Here is a 24310-nt window from a genome sequence, read left to right as displayed (position 1 = left end):
CATGTTACTGACTTTGATAATAAAAAAGTTTTCTTGACATGTACTGTGCACTTTTGTGTGTATATTTAGTACTATACATTCCCCACTCACCTGTCCCACTCGCAGGGTTCTTCTGAGTGTGGTTACTCTGAAGGAGCTCAGTCGGTTTCACAGAAGTTCTTCCTGACCAAGAGCAGATATGCAGATATGGAAAACACGTAGGAACATTGAGCAGGATGAATGGGCAGCAGGCTTAATTCCAGTTTGCCGTCCCTTGACCGTTCGCCTGTTCATCCCCATCTGACATTTTTATGGCACGCTGGTCATGGACGCAGTAATGTGTGTGCTGCCATGCTTCATAAACCCAGCTGGAGCTTTGAGTTTTTAATCTTTGCTGCTCTGTCCCCGTGAATCCTTGTTACACCCAGGACTCGACTTTTAATTACCGAGAGCCCTGTTGCGGCGGCCTGGCAGCCCAGTGCTGGAGAATTGTTTCGCCGTAGACGCAGTCGATCCGCCCGTGGCCCCTGGCACCGCTCCAAGGATTAAAGGGGCCGTTCCCATCCATGCTTTATGGACTTTCCCCCGGTTTACAAGAGCGGGGCGCGTTCCCACCACCCCCTTCCGTCTCCTTCCAGACGCTTATTATGTAGATTTCTGAGTGCGGGTTTTAATTTCCAGGCCTCATATGTGGTGGGAGATTAGGGCATGAATTATGCCCCAGAGGATTACCAGACACCCCTTTAATCTGCGAGAGGCGTGGTAGTGACTTTTCAACGGTTAACAGTTTCGGAAATGCGGCTCGATCTGGCCAATCGGCTTTCGCTGCAAGCCCTTTTGCATTGTTGCCGTCACGCTTTGTGGTTCTTGATTGGTCGCCATCTAGCTCGGTGGGCCAATGGGGCTGCAGAAATGAGTTTGAAAAGTAAACAGCATGCTGAGCTGATGCCAGCCCCATGGGACATTTCTTTGTGATTCGTGGACTAATCCGTTGTCCCTCTATTCACCAGGGGCTGTTTAAATCTTAAATCACTGTTTATTCATTCAGCTAACCGTCCCCAGCTTGGTGTGTGAAACAGACACACCAACTGTCGTGCTTTGTAATGTTGGGCATGCGTGGCTACAGAATTCTTTACACTCCTCAGGGCAAGTAACAGTGCACCGCCTAGTGGACAGAAATATATAGCCGGCAGTTTGCATCTTTTAATGCAAGGGATATCTTTCTTACTCTTCCTCGCCAGTGCTCTGGTACTGATGTTTGGGGGTATGTCATGTCTTCTAGCCTTAGGGAAGCTTTTCTCCCAGCTTGAGCACCAGAGATAAAACGCCTCATACTCTCACCAGCCACTTCATTACAAATGCCTGGCTTGCGCTTACACTGCATGACTTTATGAGGTGCAGCTATCGTAGAACTGCCTTTTAAAGCTGCGCAGATACAGAGCACAGTCTGACGTGGCTAAGCCCCCCTCCACTGCACCCATCACCGGGCAACGTACGGCCACAGGGCCGCTGATGTTATTATAGTGGCAGACCTGTCGTCAACAAAGCACCGTTACTGACCCGGTAGTGGACGTTGTGCTGGTTGGAGTGCATTGGCCTCAGCGGTGCTGCTACGGTGATATTTCCTGTTCACTGTGACAGGATGAGAGTGACCAGCATCTGTGGTCAGGAACCAACCATGGGTAAAGAGGTAGAGGCCAACGTAAATTGCGTGTGGCAACACTTATGAGGTGTTTGTAGCAATTACGTGTTACTAATGACATCACAGGGAGTTTGCCACTTAAAGTCAGCTGCCTGTGTGCAGAGAGTGTTTGAGAGTGTGTGATGAGGAGGGAGGGGCTCAAGGGCAGAGACTGGGGCAGGAGAACAGATCTGAGCCGCGAGCAGTTTTTCTCTCCAGTCAAGCAGATGGATGGTGCTGCTGTACTTAGGTTTTATCACTTTCGAAGACTGCCATGTTTAGGCAAGCACTAGAGAGTCTTTGTTAAGTGTAAGTGTTTGTGTGTGTGGGGGGGAGACAGAGAGAGTAATTGTGTCCATATTAGTGTGTCTTTTTGTGCAAATGGAAACTATAAAAATACCTGAAGGCGACTCAGAGCAGATGGTGCTAATGGCTTTTGCTGCCAGAACTAGCATCTCGCTCTCCCTTTGTTTGTGTCTCTCTCTTTCTTTCTCTCTTTGTTTCTCCCCTTCTCTTCCACCTCTCCCTGTCTGCCTCTCTCTATCTCTCTTTCTTTTCCTACCTACCTCTCTCCCCCCTTCATGTCCCTGGTTCAGGCCCAGGCTTGTGACGAGGTTGACAGTGACTACACCTGTATGGAGGCTGAATGACCGGTGGCCCCGCCCCTCCCTTTGCCCACAGCACCACTCCCCAGTGGCCCAGCCCCTCCCACTGCCCAAAGGGACACATCCCATTGGCCTGGCCCCTCCCTCTCCCCAGCTCCCATCTGTCCTCCAATAGCTCCTGCTTTCACCATTCTCCTCCTCAGTAGCTTCTCTGCCCCGATCACAGACAGCGAATGGCTTTGAGGGCAAATGAACACGTTCTACGTGATGAAGTAATGTGCTTGCCCTACGCTTGTAGGTCCTCTTCAAGCAGGACTCTAACATTGCTCTACAGAGCAGGTGCATTTGCACTGCGTAATCTCCCCTGGCTTAGCCGTGTATCTTACAGGGCCTGTGTTTGTGGTTTTCTTTAATTAACCTGCTTTTACCTGCGTTTGACTCTGCACGGCGAAGACATTTCGTCTGGGCACCAGCAAGGTTGCCTTTGAGCCACTTCGAAGCCACGTTTGAAGCTACTGAGCACAGCCTGCCCAGGGGCGGGGCCTATGCCGCATGTCTGGATCTGAAGAGCGCGCTCTCATTCCATACTGAACAACCGCTTTTGATGAGCTCGAACTGGCGCGTCCCTACTCTGTCTTTCGTGTTTGTGAGGCCGGGAGCCTGCAGGCTGCGGTCTGGCCTGTGTGCCTGCCCGGCGTCATCCCCAGGTGTGATGGCGTCGCACACGTGTGCAGGACGGTTCGCACCTCACTGAGGTTTCAGCGTGCCATTTAGATGGAGCCATTTCTCCTACGTTGCCTTCGGTTTCGTATCCTCCGACTCGCAGCCTTTGATGTCAGCTGAGATGATTCCTCCAGGATTGCATCAATGCGCCACGGCCTGTGTACGGAGCGGGCTGCTTGCCGTGAGAATGGGGCTTATGAAGATGATCGCATTCTGCTGTTGTGAACGACTGCTGGGGCTGAGCAGCTTGCTAAGCCTTGCCACCCTAAAATAAAGAAATAAAGAAATGAATAAATATGTAAATAAATAAAAACGAAGATGTTTCTTTGGAGGCGCCCAGACCACGGGACAGGCAGGGTGGGCTGCCTTCCCACTGTTCCATTCCCTTTAAAACTCCTCACCTGTTTCGTTCTTTCCTTACCTCACCCCCCCCCCCCCCATCTTTCTTCCCGCTCTTTCCATGATGATATCTGTGAAGAGGCCTGGACAGGGTGGGTAAAGTGGGGCGTCTTCTCTTCTGGCTCCGCTTGTCGAGGTGGCTTCTTCCAGCTGTCTAATCACCTGCCTTCCTCTCTTCTTCTCTTCTCCTTCTCTCCTTCTCTCCTTCCTCCAATCCTCCTTTTCTCTGTCTGCCTCTCTACCTGATTGTCCCTGGTGGCGGGCTTTTGTCAAAGCCATCTGTTAAATTGGTGTACTTTCCCCTTGGGAGCTGAGAGAGAGAGACAGACATACAGAGAGAGAGATAGAGAGAGAGAGCGAGAGAGAGGTGAGGAGAAGAGTACTCACTTTAAATGCCCCAGGGAAGGATGTCGGTGGAACACAGAGAGAGAACATCAGAGACATCTGTGTTCCATTCATCAGAAACATCCAGAAACATCCAGAAACATCCGTGACACTCAGCTAAAGCTTGTTATTGAGCAGGCTATGTTTAGGCTACAAATGAACATTGCAGGTCCGTGTGAAATACAACAACACAGACAGCTATTGTTTGATGCTAATGTGATTATTGCTACTTGTACAACATGTTTGGCACTATTTCATATGCACATATTTCTGTGAGTCTTTCGTCATCTCATTATGCTAATCATTATCAATATTTAAATGAAATTATTGTAGAATTTCTTGTTAACCAAAGCTTTGGCAAAGCTTTGACAGTCGTAATTTACTGGACTAATTTACCATAGATAGCTGTGTGTGTGTGTGTGTGTGTGTGTGTGTGTGAGAGAGAGAGAGGGAGAGAGACAGAGAGAGAGAGAATATGAAAAAAACATATTGGCTTATCAATAGAAGCCTTGCCTTACCCCTGCATACCTAGTAATGTGTTATTGATTTCTTTTCTGTGGAAGGGCAAGCCTGGTATGCTCATTCAGACTTTACTCATGCACACTCCCCAGACACACACACACACAGTGTGTGTGTGTGCGTGTGTGTGTGTGTGTTGATGAAGTGCTGAAGTACATATATTATCAGATCACGTCCTTATCCTCTGTAGTGTGCTATACAATTGTCTAGAACATACAACAACTTTAAGTTCCCTATTCTCCTGGAACCCTGATAACACAGTGCGTGTGCATGCATACACACCACTGTGAGGGATGCGCTTTGTAGTCTTGTAGGCTATGTGCATCATTTCCAGCGCAGGAACTCGTGATATACGGCACCAAACGCCACTTTGTTGTGTCTCATTGCTTATTTGAGTCGCTTAAATGACTGGTCTGTATTTACAAGCAGTGCCTTGACTTACGCAGCAGAAACTGAACTGGAAGAAGAATCTGAGTGTGTGTGTGCACACATGCGTATCTGATTCTGTCTTGTTCGCTTAAATCTGATGATAGAATCTCGTCCATTGTAATCAGACATTTGAAGTGAACCCCCTCTGCCTACCAAGCACATGAGATCTCTGGAGACCAGTGACTTCACTTTGTCTGTCCGGTCTCACTTACAAGTGCCTGCAATACCAGTGCTATTTATACATTGCTGTGTGTGTAGCAGGATTGCTCTGAGGTCAGCTGTGCCCCATAGGAGGAATATTGGGTTTTCGCTGCAGTCATTACCACCACAGAATTCGTGTAGATCCTCTGTACCCACTGGGGGTTGGACTCAACAGAGACAGGAGACGTCCCATCTTAATAATACAGCATTTCAGTGCTGATTCACTGCGTATGGGGCTTGTTTTTGTTGTGATTCGATATTGTAATGATTATTTTATCAGGTAGGGAGTGGCAGAGGCTGAGGGGGCTGTTCTGAAAAAAGAAAAGGTTAGAAATCTTTATTAAGAGAGGTGTCAGTGTGTGAGGGGGAAACATCGGCAACAGAGCGAGACTTTAGACATCTATATATATATATATATATATATATATATATATATATATATATATATATATATATATATATATATATATACATAAGACAATACGGATACAGACGGCGCAGTCTCCGCCCCTAATTCCCAGTGATGCCACAACACTGATACGTCTCCTCACTCTCAGGAGCTCGGATTGCAGCCAACAGCGTGCCACTAATACTTCCTTTAACACTCCATCGAGCGCTGGCAGGCCCGCGGCGCACGCCACAACCAGCGCTAATGCAGTCGGCTGCCGCGCGGCCAATCCGTGCGGGCTGCAGCGGATAGGACGGCTGCCAGATCCGGCCCCGCCCCTGCCAAAGCGCCCGTTTAGCCCTGGCACCCGGGGGGACGCGTCTGCCATTGTTTGCTGGTTACTGCGCAATATTTATGCCCAGCTGGCACTGCTTAGAACATATCTTCATCTCCCTTGCCCAGGCCTGCTCGCATGCCTCTGTAAACAGGAGAACCAGCACGGGTCCCTCGGATCCAATAAAGCCCGGGTCGGCCCGCCGAGCTCAAACGACGCACTGCAGATTGGGTTGAGCTGCCAGAAAGATGGAGAGTGAATAAAAGGAGGGGATGGATGGGTCCAAAAGAGAGGGAGAGAAAGCGAAGCAGGGCAGAAGTGTGTGTTTTTCCACCCGCCCGCCCCCGTGACTCTGGTCATCAACCCCATTTTCATTTAAATACCATCTGAGGTAAGCGTAGCTTGGGGCAGAGTCGTAAATAAACAAATCCCCACAAAACAGTGGAACAAAGTGGCCAGTGCCTCGCTGAGAGAGAGGGGGGTAGGGAGAGGGTGGGGGTGGGTATAAGAATAGACTGACATGCCTACATTAATCAAGGACAATTTGACACGCGAGCTAGCGCAATCACTGTCAGAAAAGTCCGCTAGGCTGCTAACCAGCGCTTATGAAAGAATTTTAAAAAACCAGTGATATGAAACATTGCTTAAAATGCATCTTGCCGCTCTGGCCCTGCCTTTGTGCGTTTCAAAGGTGCAAAGCAGCTTACGCAACTTATTAATGGCACAAGCGCTCCGAAAAAGGTTGAAGAGAAAATATGAAGATAAAGTCACCATGCGTTTCCTCTCCCTCTCTGTGTCTCCCTGTCTTCCTCTCCCTCACTGTCCCTCTCTCAGATATGCCGCTCTGATAAAGTCATGTATTGTGGCTGTGGCTCTTTCCCTCTGTGGGATTCATGGAGGCAGGCTTGGTCCTAATCTTCTAATGTATGTTCCCTCGTCCTTGGCTAGGGCACAGGGGAAATAGATGTGGCCTTATCAGCTTTTATGGATTTATGGAGAATATTTCTGCACCAAGTATTTTTAGCTGCGTTTTTTTTTCTCCAGCTCGGCCTGTCTATCATTCCTTCAGTTGTGGTCTTTCTTGTTATCCTCTGCATTGGCTCTCTCATTTGCTTTTATGTGTCAGAAACACATGGAAATCTCTCCATTCAGAACTGTGCAGCCATATTATTAAGTATTAATTAATTGTTATTAATGATCTTCATCCCACAGTGGTCTAACCTACTGCCATTTATATAAATCCAGAATGAATCAGCATTCAGTTTTGACTGGCTGACAATATTATTAGCCTTGACCAACTGTTGGCCAACTGTTTCTCCTGGCAACCTCTATGGCTGAATCGCGTTCTTCATATATCCACGCGTGTATGTGACTCTCTCATGCATTTCAAGTTACTGTCTGGTTTAAATGCTTGACAGACTGCTACCAATTTGTTAGTGTATATATTTCACAGCTTAAAAAGAGTGAAGGGTGGCGTGCCACAAGGTGAAGTTTTAGGTCCGTCATTATTCTCCCTGGAAGCTTGTTAAAATCTTGAATGTCCAGAAACCTTCTTATAAATTCTGATAAAACATAACTTCTGATGTTGATGGTTACTATGTCTGCTTGGAATAAGGCTGCTTGAAAAAAAACAAACAACCCTAATAACATCAGAACCCAAAATAACATCAAACCCCCTAATATCAATGTTATGACTCACGTACACTAGTAACATTACACTGCTGCATTACCACATTAGTCTGCAGCAATGTGTTACCATGTAGCTCCTCTTGTCTCCTAGACATGATTCCACTGGCTAAGAAGACAGCAGGCAATATTTTTACCCAGAAAAGAAAGTGAGAGCATATGACCCCGGTCTCACTGAGCTAGCGCTAGCTCTGTTTTGTTTATTTAATAATAATAATAATAATGAGATGGGATTATAATAACGCCAGTAATTACTACTATTAAATTATTGTAATAATAATAATTATTATAAATGTTAATTGACTACTAATTAATGTTTTATTACTAAGATTGGTTTGTTTGTTTATTATTATGATGATTATTATTAATAATATTATTATTATGTGTGACCAAGCCAGGTTGAGTCTCTCCATTTTGGAATGAGGGGCATCTTTTAAGTATGAGTTGAAACAGCTACATTATTTCCTGACACACTCATAACTGGCTGTGCTGGCTTTCTCCAGTTCCACAGTGCAAGTGCATCACATCCACACATCGTGCAGATCTCTGTCGGTGGATACTTTTATGATTAGTCAGACCTGAACTTGAGATAATGATTTCTTTGAATTGCTGTTGCTGTTCTCTCAGCTCAGAGTCTCAGCTTTATGTCGTCTGAGCAAAAAGAAAACCCCAAAAACTTAACAGCGAACAACAGAATGTTAATATTGCTAAAGAATAAAAAATAGAGATATAATTAAACCACCGTTATGAAGGTGTTGCTGACATTTCCAAAACACTGATCTCTGACACTCTTTAATTCACCTTTCTGCAGTCTCTTTTATTCCGACCTAATCTTAAATTCTCCTCTCACCCCCTCTTCCTCCTCTCCTCTCCTCTCCCCTCCTTTCCTTTCCTCTCCTCTCCCCTACTCTCCTCTCATCTCCCCTCCTCCCCTCCTCTCCTCTCCCCTCCTCCCCCCTACTCCCCTCCTCTCCTCTCCTCTCCTCTCCTCTCACCCCCTCTCCTCTCACCCCCTCTTCCTCCTCTCCTCTCCTCTCCTCTCCCCTCCTTTCCTTTCCTCTCCTCTCCCCTACTCTCCTCTCATCTCCCCTCCTCCCCTCCTCTCCTCTCCCCTCCTCCCCCCTACTCCCCTCCTCTCCTCTCACCCCCTCTTCTCTCATCCCCTCTCCTCTCCTCTCCTCTCCCCTACTCCCCTCCTCTCCTCTCCCCTCCTCTCCTCTCACCCCCTTCTCTCATCCCCTCTCCTCTCCCCTCCTCTCCTCTCCTCTCCTCTCCCCTACTCCCCTCCTCTCCTCTCCCCTCCTCTCCTCTCACCCCTTCTCTCATACCTTCTCCTCTCCCCTACTCCCCTCCTCTCCTCTCCTCTCACCCCCTCTTCTCTCATCCCCTCTCCTCTCCCCTACTCCCCTCCTCTCCTCTCCTCTCCCCTACTCCCCTCCTCTCCTCTCCCCTACTCCCCTCCTCTCCTCTCCTCTCCCCTCCTCTCCTCTCACCCCCTCTTCTCTCATCCCCTCTCCTCTCCCCTACTCTCCTCTCCTCTCCCCTCCTCTCCTCTCACCCCCTCTTCTCTCATCCCCTCTCCTCTCCCCTACTCCCCTCCTCTCCCCTCCTCTCCTCTCCTCTCCTCTCCTCTCCTCTCCTCTCCTCTCCTATCTCTTGGGGGGGACTGAATGCAGGGTAAATTTTATTTAGGCCAGTGTCTCTTGAGCTCACACCCATCAACAGAGAGCAGGAGAACGCCGGAGAGACAAGACTGTGCTTGTGTGGGAGACAGCTGAGAAGAGAGGAGAGAAATGCACTTCCGCAGCAGGCACTGGTTCTGCAGGGCACAGATCTCTCCAGACTTCCTGAGGAGCGAATACGAAGCCTTTCGAACACTCCTGAAAATCATTAACATGATGTCTATGAGGTTTAGTATGTTCCTACTGAAATAGAATAAATTAAATATATTGGCTGATAACCATGGCACACGATAATTCATGTGACATGTTCACAGTAGTTTTAAGCATAACTCATGGGACTAGAGTGTTGTCGTCTCTGTAGCTGATGAAGACGTGCTATAGCTATTACATGAGGTATATGAGAAATATAAGTAAACGCTGGCATAGACTATCAATCAGACTTTTGATTGACGTCATCCCTTGACGTCACCCACCATTTCATGTCCTTCTGGCTGTGTTGGTGGTGCAGCTCTGAAGTTCTGGTCAGGCGTAGTAACCAGGCAGTTAACATACACAGACACCCATACTGGTTCACCTGCATTAGGGCTGCTCTGTGGATAGCGCTCATGTTCCTCCAAGTCAGGAACGCTCTTTGGAGCGCTGGTGTTCCACAGCATCAGGGCCGCTCTGTGGAGAGCGCTGGTGTTCCACAGCATCAGGGCCGCTCTGTGGATAGCGTTGGTGTTCCATAGCATCAGGGCCGCTCTGTGGAGAGCGCTGGTGTTCCACAGCATCAGGGCCGCTCTGTGGAGAGCGCTGGTGTTCCACAGCATCAGGGCCGCTCTGTGGAGAGCGCTGGTGTTCCACAGCATCAGGGCCGCTCTGTGGAGAGCGCTGGTGTTCCACAGCATCAGGGCCGCTCTGTGGAGAGCGCTGGTGTTCCACAGCATCAGGGCCGCTCTGTGGAGAGCGCTGCCATTGTGCACTGCCTGTCAGCTCTCTCGGCCAAACTACGCTTTTCACCCTCTATATAATTATTGTCCAGACCCTTTCAGTGCCATATTGTTTTTCAGTTCAGATGTCAAGACTTAGTTTAGTTCAGTTGTGAAGGTCATCTTGGGAAATATGTCTACCATCTGCTTCTCTTCTTAGCTGCCTTGTTGCCATATGCTCCCCCCTCCCATGAATAATCTCCTGCCACGGTCGATGGACTCTTAAGCTCCGGAGGACTTCATAAACGCTCTACATTTGATTGCAAATGGCATGTAAGCAGGCAGATCCCTCATCCAGCAGCTTGCCTTCGACGTTCACAAATTCCCCAGCCCACAAAACGTGGACCTTCTTTTCCCCGGTCCCGTGAATCTCAAAGTAAGCACACCTAGTGCGCTCAGACAGTCAAGAAACTTTTGATACTTGTTTAGATTCTAATTTTAGCAGTGGGAGTTCAGGAGGTTTGAAGTGGCTTCTACATTTAATTGTACTTGACATCTACCACCTGTTATGTCAGTTGTCAGAAATTTTCCCTGTTAGTGTTTTTTTTTTTCCCTGTGGGGCTTCTGTTTTGAGCTTTGGAGAGAGAGACAGAGACAGACAAAGAGATTATACAATTCTTTGAAGAAAGCGAGATGGAGAGAGCCATAGAGAAAGCGATAGAGAATGATAAGCTCCATCAGGTGAATGGGGATCTTAATCACATTACCTGCCACTGAGACAGAGAGAAAGGTCAGCTGGACCGCGACCAGGGTGAGTGTGTGTGTGCAGGCTTGTGTGCATGTGTGCACACACTTGCCCTCCTGGCGGACATTAGGACTTTAATAACTGTGTCACTGTGATTAATGAGGAAGAAGTGTAGCTGTCATCACTGCACTGATACCTTTTCTCAACAACATTACCCATAATGCCCCCTGCCCTGCTCCGACACCACAGCCATCTATTTTTAGACACCGAGGTCGGAAAGTCGGCCTTCTTCGGAAAGAAGGACAATCGTCCGTACCTGTCCGTTAGGTATTATTCATCTACACAATCTAATTTTCTGTACACACACCAAAGCATTGTCCTGCCAACCCATCAGTCTTGCTACATTATGTAATACCGCTTGGTGACCAATTACGTCTCCTTCAGAGTTAGCTGAGCTTCTGAAGCCCTGGTGGCTCTGGTCCGAGCCCGAGCTCTCTCTTTGTTCTGCTTCCCTGTCTCCTAATCGCAAATGAATATAGGGCAGAACCAGCTTCATTTTGTAGACAGAATATGTCAGAAGTGAGCCCTCCAGTAGCCAGGTGGTTCAGGGTCCATGTACGGCCGCCAAACCATAAGCTCAGCCCTTGGAGACCCAGCTACCGTGGACTCCGCTGGCTCTGGCCATCAGACTGATGATTCTGACTCACCCCCCTGTTTATTAGTGCCCACTTTTTTATAAGAACATTGAGGTCCAGACGATGACTCTGTCTGTACCGTTACCCAAAAGGGGAGGCGAGGATGGGGGGAATGGGCGGCGCTCTGCACAGAGGTGCACTTCCTGTGATGTGGTTGCTGCCCCTGTGTTCTTCGCCACGCAGCACTGTGTTCCAGCCACGCTGATTAATCACCCAACACATGGAGAGGAGCTGGTCCTTCTGCACCTGCTCCTGCCTGCCTGACTCCCTTTTCTCTCCTTCTCTGTCTCTCTCTCTCTCTCCAGGTTCTTACATGCTGGTGAACTCCTCTCAGCACGGCCCGGGTCAGCGGTCTCAGCTGCTGCTCCGGCCGCTCAGCGAGAATGACACGCACTGCGTGCAGTTCAGCTACTTCCTGTACAGCCGCGATGGCCACAGCCCCGGTGTGCTCGCTGTCTACGTGCGCGTCAATGGCGGCCCACGCGGGAACTCCGTGTGGAATGTTTCAGGTGCACGTGGCCGCCAGTGGCACCAGGTGGAAATGGCCGTCAGCACCTTCTGGCCCAGCGAGTACCAGGTGAGAGTGAATACATACACAGACACACACACACACACACACACAAACTCATATACACACTGAAACTTACTTACACACATGTGCTTGGCACCATCAGGCTCTTTCCTAGTATGTATAATTAGGGCGTCATTCATCATCCGTGCATTTGCAGGCGTTAATCGTGCTCGCGTTCATGTGGCGCTCTCCGCGGTCCTGAAGTTGGTGGGTCTACGTGAAGCTGCTTGGGGGAGAAGAGCTGAGTGCAGACTGGTGTCACCTCATTAGGGCCTGTGATTAATATGTCAGTGTCGCACCATCACAGCCAAAAAATGTGCAAATGGCAATTAAGTGGTGGTCACACACACCTGCGTGTGTGTGTGTGTGTCTGTGTGTGCTATTGTCTACGCGCCCAGTCACTGCATGGTCAATTGACCTGACTTGTGTTGGACCCGAGTCAAAGAAACAGAGGGTAGAGGTGAGTCATGCTTTTTCTTCATTTATCATCCCTCCAGCTCTGTCTTCCTCTCTATCCATTTCTTTCGCTCATCAGGCAGTAATCTGGACCATCTCTTAATGTTTACCCTTCTCCCCCAGAAAATAACAGTTAGCGCCTGACATATAGAGGTGTGTGTGCGTGTTGGATACAGCCACGGTGTTTTCTTTATGCAGCAGCAGTTTTCTGTCATAGCTGCACTACGGCAGAAAGATGGAGGTGGCACGAGCAATGCACAGTGCTGTAATTCTCTCCGGGGCTGTTGCTTATGTAAGCGCACACTGAGTGATTTGCGTGGTCTTTACTCGGAGTCCCTCCTGGGACACCGCACACACGCACACAGATTGCTCCGCTTGTGCTGTAAAGTGCAGGCAATGAGGCAGGTAATCATAGCAGATGAGCATACCAGAGTGCACAGGGCAGTGTGTGTGTGTGTGTGTGTGTGTGTGCATGTGTGTGGGGGCTGTGGAGTATGGCCCAAGGCCATGAGTCTACTTCTCATCTCCCCTGACCCTGCTCTTTTTTAGCTTGCCATTTTCATCTTCCGCTCTTCTCCTCCATCCATCTTGTCTTTCTCTGCCTGGTCTTTCATCCGTCTGCTGCTTCCCTCACCAACCCACTCAGCTCAACGTGACCGTGTTTTATGTTTTTCTCTGCTATGCTGGACAGATACAAAAATGAAGCAGTTAATTAATAATGCCATGAATAACACTTCTAATAGAAACAATGTGAATATATGAAGCTGGACTTAGCATCTTAGAAAAAGGCTAAGCTTTACTGTCATATCAGCTGTATGCTGCACTATATGCCATACAGGCCGTATTCATTAATAAGAACAGATAGACCAGTCAGTCCCCACGGTTGGTGTACAGCGTTTTCTCACCCATTTGCCTTAGGGGGGATCTTCTCTGTCCTTCCCTCTGTGGCTCCCTTCATCCCTCTCACTTTCTTAAAGGAATCATCTCATCTCTCTATCTTTCTCCTCCTCTCGCTCTCTTTCTCTTGCTCACTCTCTCATGCTGTCATGGGCGCTGTAGGCCCCACTCCACCAATCCCCCAGATAAAGATCAACACCCCCCAACCCAGCCAAGCGACCCTGCCTCCAGGGCATATCAGCCGAAGAGAGGCCACATGTAAAGAGAGACATATAGAGAGAGACAGAGAGAGAGAGGGAGATAGAGAGAGAGAAAGAGAGAGAGAGACAGGGAGACAGAGAGAGAAGAGTCCAGTTGTGCAGCAGGGCAGTAGGATGAGATCAGTGACTAAGTCCCTGGGGTTCTCCGGCTCGTGTTTGGAGGCACTCAGCTTGTCCCACTCCTAATCCTACCTCCTGTACCTGCCTGTGCTCTCCCGATCCGCATCCAGGCCCCTCCACGCCTGGCCTCCGAACCACACTGCCGTGGATATCGGAGGCCCCTCACCTGGGCACCTGGCAACAGGGGGGCTGGTTTACCCTGGGCCAGGAATAGGGCACGCACACATGGAAAAAAAAATGAGCGGAGAAGCAGACCCAAGCACAGAGAGCCAGGAATGGAGGGAGAGCGGGCCGACAGGAAACAACGCGTGCAGAGGAAGAAAAAATAGGAGAGAGCTGCACATTGTCTTATTTCTCCATAAATCACATGGATAAATAAAGGAAAACATTTCATATTCACATGGCAGGGTTCTCTGTGCCTTTCACTCTGGGCCCATGGAGAAGACGTCTTCTGTGGGTGGCCCAGTGTCAGCGAAGACGCTGCTGAGGCTTCGCTGTCGTCCTCGCCGCACACTAATTCACGCGGACAACACAAAGGACACACCGCGTCCTCCCTCGTCTGACCTGCAGCTGGACACACTCGTCCTGTCTTTATTCCGCTTGCTTCCTGTCCGTATTTTCCCTGCGTGCTGGTTTTTAAACACAGCCCTCAAGCCTTAAGGAAAGTTATCACCGGCACCCCTCACTACATGCTGCATGGTCTTTCCCTCCGTTTCTTTAGAGACACTGTCCTCTCTGTCTCCTTGCTGCTTGTCCGCCATCCTCTCTCTGCTCCTTGCCCGTTCTCTCTGCTAGCGGACACCTCTTCTTCAGCTGTGCCTGAACTAGCCGTGCTGCTATTAGACTGAGGCCGTGCGCTTCACTAACTGCATACAAACACATTTCCTAATCGGGATTTCGCGTAAAGGCTAGCTCCTCTCGTCCACGCAGGTCAGCCACGGGGAGTCGGCACCAGCTAACGGCTCACTCCATCCCATCCATGAGCCGAGGCGACGGACCGGGGCTATTGACATGCTTCCGATGCTGTTAGCAAACGGCCGCTGCCGATAAGGATAAATCAAAGCCTGGCTGCGGGTCGGCTTTGGCAAGCTACGAGGGAGGTTTAGCAACATAATAATAGATTGAAATAATCTCCCCAGTGCACAATGAAGATAGAGCAGAGGCATTATTAACCATGCAGTAAATTGGGCCTCCTTCTCCACGTAGTGGGGTGGGGTGTTCACCATGCACCCGTCAGCCAGGGCGTGTTTTCAAATTCGGCTCCATCGATTCAGTCGGCACCGCTGGGTTTCATGAAGGCATAGATGTGGCTCATGTTCAAATGCATGAGATTGTTTCAGCTGTTTACCAAGCCTGCGTGGCTGAATTATGCCGTCCACCCATCCAGAACGTTCTGGAATGCTTCGGTGAACCAGGTACCAAGTCAGTCACCTCCCATGTGTTTTGAAGGTGAATCTTTCCCCATTTTGGTGTGTTTGTTTGTTTCTTTGTTTGTTTTGTAATGAGGCATGAGTTATTCCTTTCGGGTCCCTGGAATATAACTTTTTTTTTCACAAATCAAGTAAATAAATAAAGCAAAAAAAATAAAATAAGGGTTATCTATGCACTGAATCCTCCCTGGTCATGGACATTTGATTTGCTAGCAAAAAATATGAAACAAGCCATCCCTTGTGGGATGGCTGATGCCCTGATACCCTGATGCCTTGATGCCCTGATGCCCTGATGCCCTGATGCAGCCTGTCCAGAAATCCAGCACCCTGTTAGTAAAACCTTCGTCCACCGGGACACTAAACCGAGCCTCCACGGTACCAGCTTGCAATCATTTCAGATTCAGAAACACATGCAGATTGACTTGGCCAAACCTCCATGTTCCACTCAGTGATCTCCTTGATTGCCTTGGCACTGTGTGTTGGGTCATGATGTGCACTGAAATACAGCCCAGGAAATCTGGAAAGTTTTCCCTTCTGTTAACAGGCCTCTGTTGTTTTTTTTAAAAAAACCCCTGAGCATCACAGCAGGTGTCTTAGAAATATATTTGCCCATGCTCTGCTGTTTCTGCCACCTCTTGCCTGCAACCACAATCAGATGGTTTCATGAGCAGCAGAAATCAATAGGCTAAATCGATAGGGTTAGAGCAGTGTGCTAGCAATCTCAAATTGAAATATACATGTATATTTTTTGGATTAGTTATCTCTCAGTTCAACCAACTCTGTAACAGATGCTGAAAGGGAACAAAGCGATTGACGAACCTAATATAACCTCATAAGGCTCGTAAGGTTTCAGATACAAAGAAAGTTCTAAGGAATTTTTGATCAATTAAGATTTGACTATTTTTACAGGACTACATGGTTGGTGCTGAAGGTAGACAACTCATCACACATTACCAGAATTTGATAATGATAATATTTTAAATCATATTTCTAAAAGATTATACTGCTCTTCTTGTTTTTCATGCCACCCTTACACAATCATCATCATCATCATCGTCATTGTCATCATGTTTTGGAACTTTTCTACTTGAATTAGACCTTAATGCTCAGCTTGTAAATCGCATTATCTTGCACCATTTTTCTCCATAAGGGAGATTAACTACTGTGATAAAACAGACTTACAGCACAACTCACCAATTATGCAAGTATGTTAATAGCACTAATAGCTGTACAGCACTAGCTGTCTGAAGCTCTAGTGTGTTGGTGTCTGTACATCACTAGCTGACTGAAGCTCTAGTGTGTTGGTGTCTGTACAGCACTAGCTGACTGAAGCTCTAGTGTGTTAGTGTCTGTACAGCACTAGCTGTCTGAAGCTCTAGTGTGTTGGTGTCTGTACAGCACTAGCTGACTGAAGCTCTAGTGGGTTGGTGTCTGTACAGCACTAGCTGTCTGAAGCTCTAGTGGGTTGGTGTCTGTACAGCACTAGCTGACTGAAGCTCTAGTGTGTTGGTGTCTGTACATCACTAGCTGACTAAAGCTCTAGTGTGTTGGTGTCTGTACAGCACTAGCTGACTGAAGCTCTAGTGTGTTGGTGTCTGTACATCACTAGCTGACTGAAGCTCTAGTGTGTTGGTGTCTGTACATCACTAGCTGACTGAAGCTCTAGTGGGTTGGTGTCTGTACAGCACTAGCTGTCTGAAGCTCTAGTGTGTTGGTGTCTGTACAGCACTAGCTGACTGAAGCTCTAGTGTGTTAGTGTCTGTACAGCACTAGCTGACTGAAGCTCTAGTGGGTTGGTGTCTGTACAGCACTAGCTGACTGAAGCTCTAGTGGGTTGGTGTCTGTACAGCACTAGCTGACTGAAGCTCTAGTGTGTTGGTGTCTGTACAGCACTAGCTGACTGAAGCTCTAGTGTGTTAGTGTCTGTACAGCACTAGCTGACTGAAGCTCTAGTGGGTTGGTGTCTGTACAGCACTAGCTGACTGAAGCTCTAGTGGGTTGGTGTCTGTACAGCACTAGCTGACTGAAGCTCTAGTGTGTTGGTGTCTGTACAGCACTAGCTGACTGAAGCTCTAGTGTGTTAGTGTCTGTACAGCACTAGCTGTCTGAAGCTCTAGTGTGTTGGTGTCTGTACAGCACTAGCTGTCTGAAGCTCTAGTGTGTTGGTGTCTGTACATCACTAGCTGACTGAAGCTCTAGTGTGTTGGTGTCTGTACATCACTAGCTGACTGAAGCTCTAGTGTGTTAGTGTCTGTACAGCACTAGCTGTCTGAAGCTCTAGTGTGTTGGTGTCTGTACATCACTAGCTGACTGAAGCTCTAGTGTGTTAGTGTCTGTACAGCACTAGCTGACTGAAGCTCTAGTGTGTTAGTGTCTGTACAGCACTAGCTGACTGAAGCTCTAGTGTGTTGGTGTCTGTACAGCACTAGCTGACTGAAGCTCTAGTGTGTTAGTGTCTGTACAGCACTAGCTGACTGAAGCTCTAGTGTGTTAGTGTCTGTACATCACTAGCTGACTGAAGCTCTAGTGTGTTGGTGTCTGTACATCACTAGCTGACTGAAGCTCTAGTGGGTTGGTGTCTGTACAGCACTAGCTGACTGAAGCTCTAGTGTGTTGGTGTCTGTACAGCACTAGCTGTCTGAAGCTCTAGTGTGTTAGTGTCTGTACGTCACTAGTTGACTGAAGCTCTAGTGTGTTAGTGTCTGTACAGCACTAGCTGTCTGAAGCTCTAGTGGGTTGGTGTCTGTACAGCACTAGCTGTCTGAAGCTCTAGTGTGTTAGTGTCTGTACGTCACTAGTTGACTGAAGCTCTAGTGTGTTAGTGTCTGTACAGCACTAGCTGACTGAAGCTCTAGTGTGTTGGTGTCTGTACAGCACTATCTGACTAAAGCTCTAGTGTGTTGGTGTCTGTACATCACTAGCTGACTGAAGCTCTAGTGGGTTGGTGTCTGTACAGCACTAGCTGTCTGAAGCTCTAGTGTGTTAGTGTCTGTAAAGCACTAGCTGTCTGAAGCTCTAGTGTGTTAGTGTCTGTACAGCACTAGCTGTCTGAAGCTCTAGTGTGTTAGTGTCTGTACAGCACTAGCTGACTGAAGCTCTAGTGTGTTGGTGTCTGTACAGCACTAGCTGTCTGAAGCTCTAGTGTGTTAGTGTCTGTACAGCACTAGCTGTCTGAAGCTCTAGTGTGTTAGTGTCTGTACAGCACTAGCTGTCTGAAGCTCTAGTGTGTTAGTGTCTGTACGTCACTAGTTGACTGAAGCTCTAGTGTGTTAGTGTCTGTACAGCACTAGCTGACTGAAGCTCTAGTGTGTTGGTGTCTGTACAGCACTAGCTGTCTGAAGCTCTAGTGTGTTAGTGTCTGTACAGCACTAGCTGTCTGAAGCTCTAGTGTGTTGGTGTCTGTACAGCACTAGCTGTCTGAAGCTCTAGTGTGTTGGTGTCTGTACAGCACTAGCTGTCTGAAGCTCTAGTGTGTTGGTGTCTGTACAGCACTAGCTGTCTGAAGCTCTAGTGTGTTAGTGTCTGTACAGCACTAGCTGTCTGAAGCTCTAGTGTGTTGGTGTCTGTACAGCACTAGCTGTCTGAAGCTCTAGTGTGTTAGTGTCTGTACAGCACTAGCTGTCTGAAGCTCTAGTGTGTTCGTGTCTGTACAGCACTAGCTGACTGAAGCTCTAGTGTGTTGGTGTCTGTACAGCACTAGCTGACTGAAGCTCTAGTGTGTTGGTGTCTGTACAGCACTATCTGACTAAAGCTCTAGTGTGTTGGTGTCTGTACATCACTAGCTGACTGAAGCTCTAGTGGGTTGGTGTCTGTACAGCACTAGCTGTCTGAAGCTCTAGTGTGTTGGTGTCTGTAAAGCACTAGCTGTCTGAAGCTCTAGTGTGTTAGTGTCTGTACAGCACTAGCTGTCTGAAGCTCTAGTGTGTTAGTGTCTGTACAGCACTAGCTGACTGAAGCTCTAGTGTGTTGGTGTCTGTACAGCACTAGCTGTCTGAAGCTCTAGTGTGTTAGTGTCTGTACAGCACTAGCTGTCTGAAGCTCTAGTGTGTTAGTGTCTGTACAGCACTAGCTGTCTGAAGCTCTAGTGTGTTAGTGTCTGTACAGCACTAGCTGTCTGAAGCTCTAGTGTGTTAGTGTCTGTACGTCACTAGTTGACTGAAGCTCTAGTGTGTTAGTGTCTGTACAGCACTAGCTGACTGAAGCTCTAGTGTGTTGGTGTCTGTACAGCACTAGCTGTCTGAAGCTCTAGTGTGTTAGTGTCTGTACAGCACTAGCTGTCTGAAGCTCTAGTGTGTTGGTGTCTGTACAGCACTAGCTGTCTGAAGCTCTAGTGTGTTGGTGTCTGTACAGCACTAGCTGTCTGAAGCTCTAGTGTGTTGGTGTCTGTACAGCACTAGCTGTCTGAAGCTCTAGTGTGTTAGTGTCTGTACAGCACTAGCTGTCTGAAGCTCTAGTGTGTTGGTGTCTGTACAGCACTAGCTGTCTGAAGCTCTAGTGTGTTAGTGTCTGTACAGCACTAGCTGTCTGAAGCTCTAGTGTGTTCGTGTCTGTACAGCACTAGCTGACTGAAGCTCTAGTGTGTTGGTGTCTGTACAGCACTAGCTGACTGAAGCTCTAGTGTGTTGGTGTCTGTACAGCACTATCTGACTAAAGCTCTAGTGTGTTGGTGTCTGTACATCACTAGCTGACTGAAGCTCTAGTGGGTTGGTGTCTGTACAGCACTAGCTGTCTGAAGCTCTAGTGTGTTGGTGTCTGTAAAGCACTAGCTGTCTGAAGCTCTAGTGTGTTAGTGTCTGTACAGCACTAGCTGTCTGAAGCTCTAGTGTGTTAGTGTCTGTACAGCACTAGCTGACTGAAGCTCTAGTGTGTTGGTGTCTGTACAGCACTAGCTGTCTGAAGCTCTAGTGTGTTAGTGTCTGTACAGCACTAGCTGTCTGAAGCTCTAGTGTGTTAGTGTCTGTACAGCACTAGCTGTCTGAAGCTCTAGTGTGTTAGTGTCTGTACGTCACTAGTTGACTGAAGCTCTAGTGTGTTAGTGTCTGTACAGCACTAGCTGACTGAAGCTCTAGTGTGTTGGTGTCTGTACAGCACTAGCTGTCTGAAGCTCTAGTGTGTTAGTGTCTGTACAGCACTAGCTGTCTGAAGCTCTAGTGTGTTGGTGTCTGTACAGCACTAGCTGTCTGAAGCTCTAGTGTGTTGGTGTCTGTACAGCACTAGCTGTCTGAAGCTCTAGTGTGTTGGTGTCTGTACAGCACTAGCTGTCTGAAGCTCTAGTGTGTTAGTGTCTGTACAGCACTAGCTGTCTGAAGCTCTAGTGTGTTGGTGTCTGTACAGCACTAGCTGTCTGAAGCTCTAGTGTGTTAGTGTCTGTACAGCACTAGCTGTCTGAAGCTCTAGTGTGTTCGTGTCTGTACAGCACTAGCTGACTGAAGCTCTAGTGTGTTGGTGTCTGTACAGCACTAGCTGACTGAAGCTCTAGTGTGTTGGTGTCTGTACAGCACTAGCTGACTGAAGCTCTAGTGTGTTGGTGTCTGTACGTCACTAGTTGACTGAAGCTCTAGTGTGTTGGTGTCTGTACAGCACTAGCTGACTGAAGCTCTAGTGTGTTGGTGTCTGTACAGCACTAGCTGTCTGAAGCTCTAGTGTGTTGGTGTCTGTACAGCACTAGCTGACTGAAGCTCTAGTGTGTTGGTGTCTGTACAGCACTAGCTGACTGAAGCTCTAGTGTGTTAGTGTCTGTACAGCACTAGCTGTCTGAAGCTCTAGTGTGTTAGTGTCTGTACAGCACTAGCTGTCTGAAGCTCTAGTGTGTTAGTGTCTGTACAGCACTAGCTGTCTGAAGCTCTAGTGTGTTGGTGTCTGTACAGCACTAGCTGACTGAAGCGTTAGCTGTCTGAAGCACTTGTTCTGCATCTCTGTTCCACAGAGCGGGTGAGAAATCAAACCAGATGAGATGCAGAGGAAAATATGACATTAACTGGAAGCTTGGAATCATCTCAAGCAGCAGACATTCTGCTTGAGAGATTTCTGGGTGCTAAATGTATTCTAAGCTATTGCTACTGTAGGTTCTGAAGCTGAGGAGGGTGGCTTGTTATCAAATATTAAAGATGCTATCAGGCTTGCAGTGTCTGCCAATATCAGTGTATCACACTTAAAAAAAAAAATTCCCCATCTATCACTTGCTGAAGAAGGACTATGTATCATGGGCTAATCTTTCTCTCTCTCTCTCTCTCTCTCTCTCTCTCTCTCTCTCTCTCTCTCTCTCTCTCTCTCTCTCTCGCGCGCGCACACACACACACACACACACACACACACACACATACAGTTCTTCTTAATCTTCTTTCTCTTCTTCTTAAACAAGTCACTTTTTTTGTTTACTTTCCATAGGTCTGGTAGCTATGTACCTGGTTATATTATTCTTTTACTTCCTTGTTTTTTGTTGTTGTTCATTTGTTTGTTCTTAGTGTGATCAATTTTTGCCCCATGTAGTACTGATAATTCTGTAGAATTCATCAACTTAAAAAAGAAATGATTGCAAATCATGAATACATGACATGCTTTTCCTGTCTTCCATCTCTCTCTCTCTCTCTCTCACACACACACACGCACACACACACACACACACACACACACACACACAAAGCCTGTCTGCCTCTCCCTTTCTCACACTGGGGCAGCTGTAATAGGGCAGGGTCGTGGAGAACAATGGGCCAATCGATGCCGTGATGCGTCTGCAGCTGATGAATGGTGAAGTTAATTGGCTGGACGTCTGTAACGGCTGATCATAAGAATGAAAAATAAAAATAAATTAGCGCAGAATGGGTGCCAGGCCCGCTTCCATCTGTGCAGGCCTTGGGCTGTATCGATCCGGTTCAGGCACTTACGCTGTGATGTATTAGCGACATTGCGTTACCATTGTAGCTTTAGCGTGCTGCTCCGCTACCGCTTGTCATTGCCCTGTTGGCTTATTTGTTGTCTGCGACCCGAGTAAAACTTGCACCCCATCCAGATATCAGTCCTCTGCCACTGATGGCACACTGGTCCCTTGACATGGGACATGGCTAGCTCGATGCCACTTTCGTAGCGTAGTAGCTAAAGGGCACGTTGCATGGTGACTGATGGGAAGCATTTGAGCTGTAATTGGCTAATAGTGAGCAATGTTTGGACTCTCAGCAGCAGGGAAGGGGGGATTGGGGGAGGGATTGTTTGCTTAAGAGAACAAATGAAACAGTGAATCAAGAGGTGCACTCATCTGTTGGCGGGGTTGCGAACATAAGGGGGCATGGTGCAGGTATTTCCGGTTTTGACTGCAGTGCAACACCCCGGGTAGAGTGGGAAGCAGATGGGTCAGGAGCGGTTGTAGAGATGCAGGAACAGCTGTATGCGCATTTGTAAATGCATGTCTTTGTGTCTTTGTTGTGCACAGGTCATATTTGAAGCCACAGTCTCAGCTGAGCAGACGGGCTACATTGGCTTGGATGACATAGTGCTACTGAACTACCCCTGCTGTAAGTACACACACACACACACACACACACACACACACACACACACACACACACACACAGAGTCTCTCTATCTATCTATCTCTCTGCCCGTTCTTCTGCTGAAGGTGGGTGTAAGACCAGGTCACACCCCCTGAAGTGGGCCACAAACAGCGCCTCCCTTTTGCAAGCCTCGCACCGTCCAGATGCTTTCCTCACGACTCACCCTTCCCCCAGCTCTCTACCCATCTTTCCTCTGCGCCCTTTTCCAAGGCATTCATTTGTTTTAGAGAAATGGAGGGAGGCAGCTTCCTCTGTTCCGTTTCACTGTACTTGTTCTTTATCCACCCCTCTACACAAGCGGGCGGGAAAACACGTCGAAGTCTTGCTGCGCTCATGTGGCCCTATCCTCTGTGCAGACCACTCCCATTGTAGAAGGGGGTGCAGACCACTTTCACTGTGGAGGGAGGTGCAGACTGCTCCCACTGTAGAGGGAGGTGCAGACCGCTCCCACTGGAGAGGGAGATGCAGACAACTCCCACTGTAGAAGGAGGTGCAGTCCACTCTCACTGTAGATGGAGGTGCAACTTTCTCCTGTGGTAGAGGGAGGTGCAGCACTCTCATGTTATAGACGGAGGTGCAACTCTGTCCTACTCTAGATGGAGGTCTCTGCACACTGCTTATTGTGCCTAGATACAGATGCTGAGCCTTGGGAAGCCGTCCTGGAGCGAGTGCACGGCTCATCCATTTTTTGCTCACCGTGCGGTTCCATGGGTAAGACCGTGCATAGAACATGCTGGCCCAAGAGCAAGTCAGCCCCACCAAGCTGTGATTGACCCATTTCATTTTTATTTCACTGGCCTGAAATAGAAGTTAGAATTGTGTTAGAATTGTGTTAGAGTTGGGTTAGAGTTGGGTTAGAGTTGTGTTACAGGTGGGTTAAAGTTGGGTTAGAGTTGGGTTAGAGTTGGCAGCATAGCGTTAGCAGCATAGATGTCTAACTAATGGTTGAGCATGTATGTGCATGCAGTTGGGCTGAATATATGACATAAACATTCACATCACATACAAGTACAGAATCCTAAAACTTCACACTATAGAGGACAAATTCTAAGTACATAGAATGTCATGGCAAATAGAAACACTCCCACTTCAGATACAGCAGGTGTATTCGTCTGCATGCATGTGCCCTGCGCCCACTGTCGTCTGTCTCGTAGCAGCTCTAGATTGTGCATGGCGTACTGCACGGTACACATCACAGGGCCCAAGGGGTGATTTTCCCTGGAGCTGGCGTCTCTTTTATCACCCCGTGCCAAGCGGATGTTCTACAGACCCTCAGCCTACGACGCAATGCCCAGGAGGCCCCGGAGAGGGGAGCAGCCATCCCCTCCCTCCCGGGAAACTGCGCTCCATGCTGGGCCCGCTCCATCTCCACCGCATGTCACTGGCTCCTTGGAGAGCTCCGTGCTTAGAGAAGGAGTGGGTTTCTCTGTCTGCTGCTGTGCTCGCAGGTACATGTCGACTGTAGGTTTGCGGTCTGGGATCCAGTCAATGACTGACAAAGCAGTTGTCTTTTCAAATAAGAAGCGGTAGTGTAGCAAGGGGATGTGGTAGACTTTTGGCTGTACAGGCTTGTGTTCAAACATCTCTCCCTGTTGCTCGCACATGCACACACACACAGACACACACACACACACACACACACACACACACACACACCTGTAATGCTAT

The 24310-nt window shown here is 48.2% G+C and overlaps 1 protein-coding gene across 9 annotated transcripts in view; it reads left to right on the top strand.

Annotated features, from left to right (window-relative positions):
• The window catches only part of ptprua (protein tyrosine phosphatase receptor type Ua), a 142036-nt gene that overhangs the window by 57852 nt on the left and 59874 nt on the right, over positions 1-24310 (top strand). For all 9 annotated transcript variants that reach the window (XM_027009768.2, XM_027009770.2, XM_027009777.2 and 6 more), the window contains exons 3-4: positions 11667-11938; positions 22522-22603. In XM_027009768.2, the coding sequence (XP_026865569.2) occupies positions 11667-11938; positions 22522-22603 (354 nt within the window). The remainder of the gene's footprint in view (positions 1-11666; positions 11939-22521; positions 22604-24310) is intronic.

The sequence above is a fragment of the Electrophorus electricus genome, chromosome 4 (assembly GCF_013358815.1).
Source record: "Electrophorus electricus isolate fEleEle1 chromosome 4, fEleEle1.pri, whole genome shotgun sequence".
Taxonomy (NCBI): domain Eukaryota; kingdom Metazoa; phylum Chordata; class Actinopteri; order Gymnotiformes; family Gymnotidae; genus Electrophorus; species Electrophorus electricus.
Note: the sequence above shows the minus strand (reverse complement) of the source record. Positions and strands in the feature narration are given on the sequence as shown.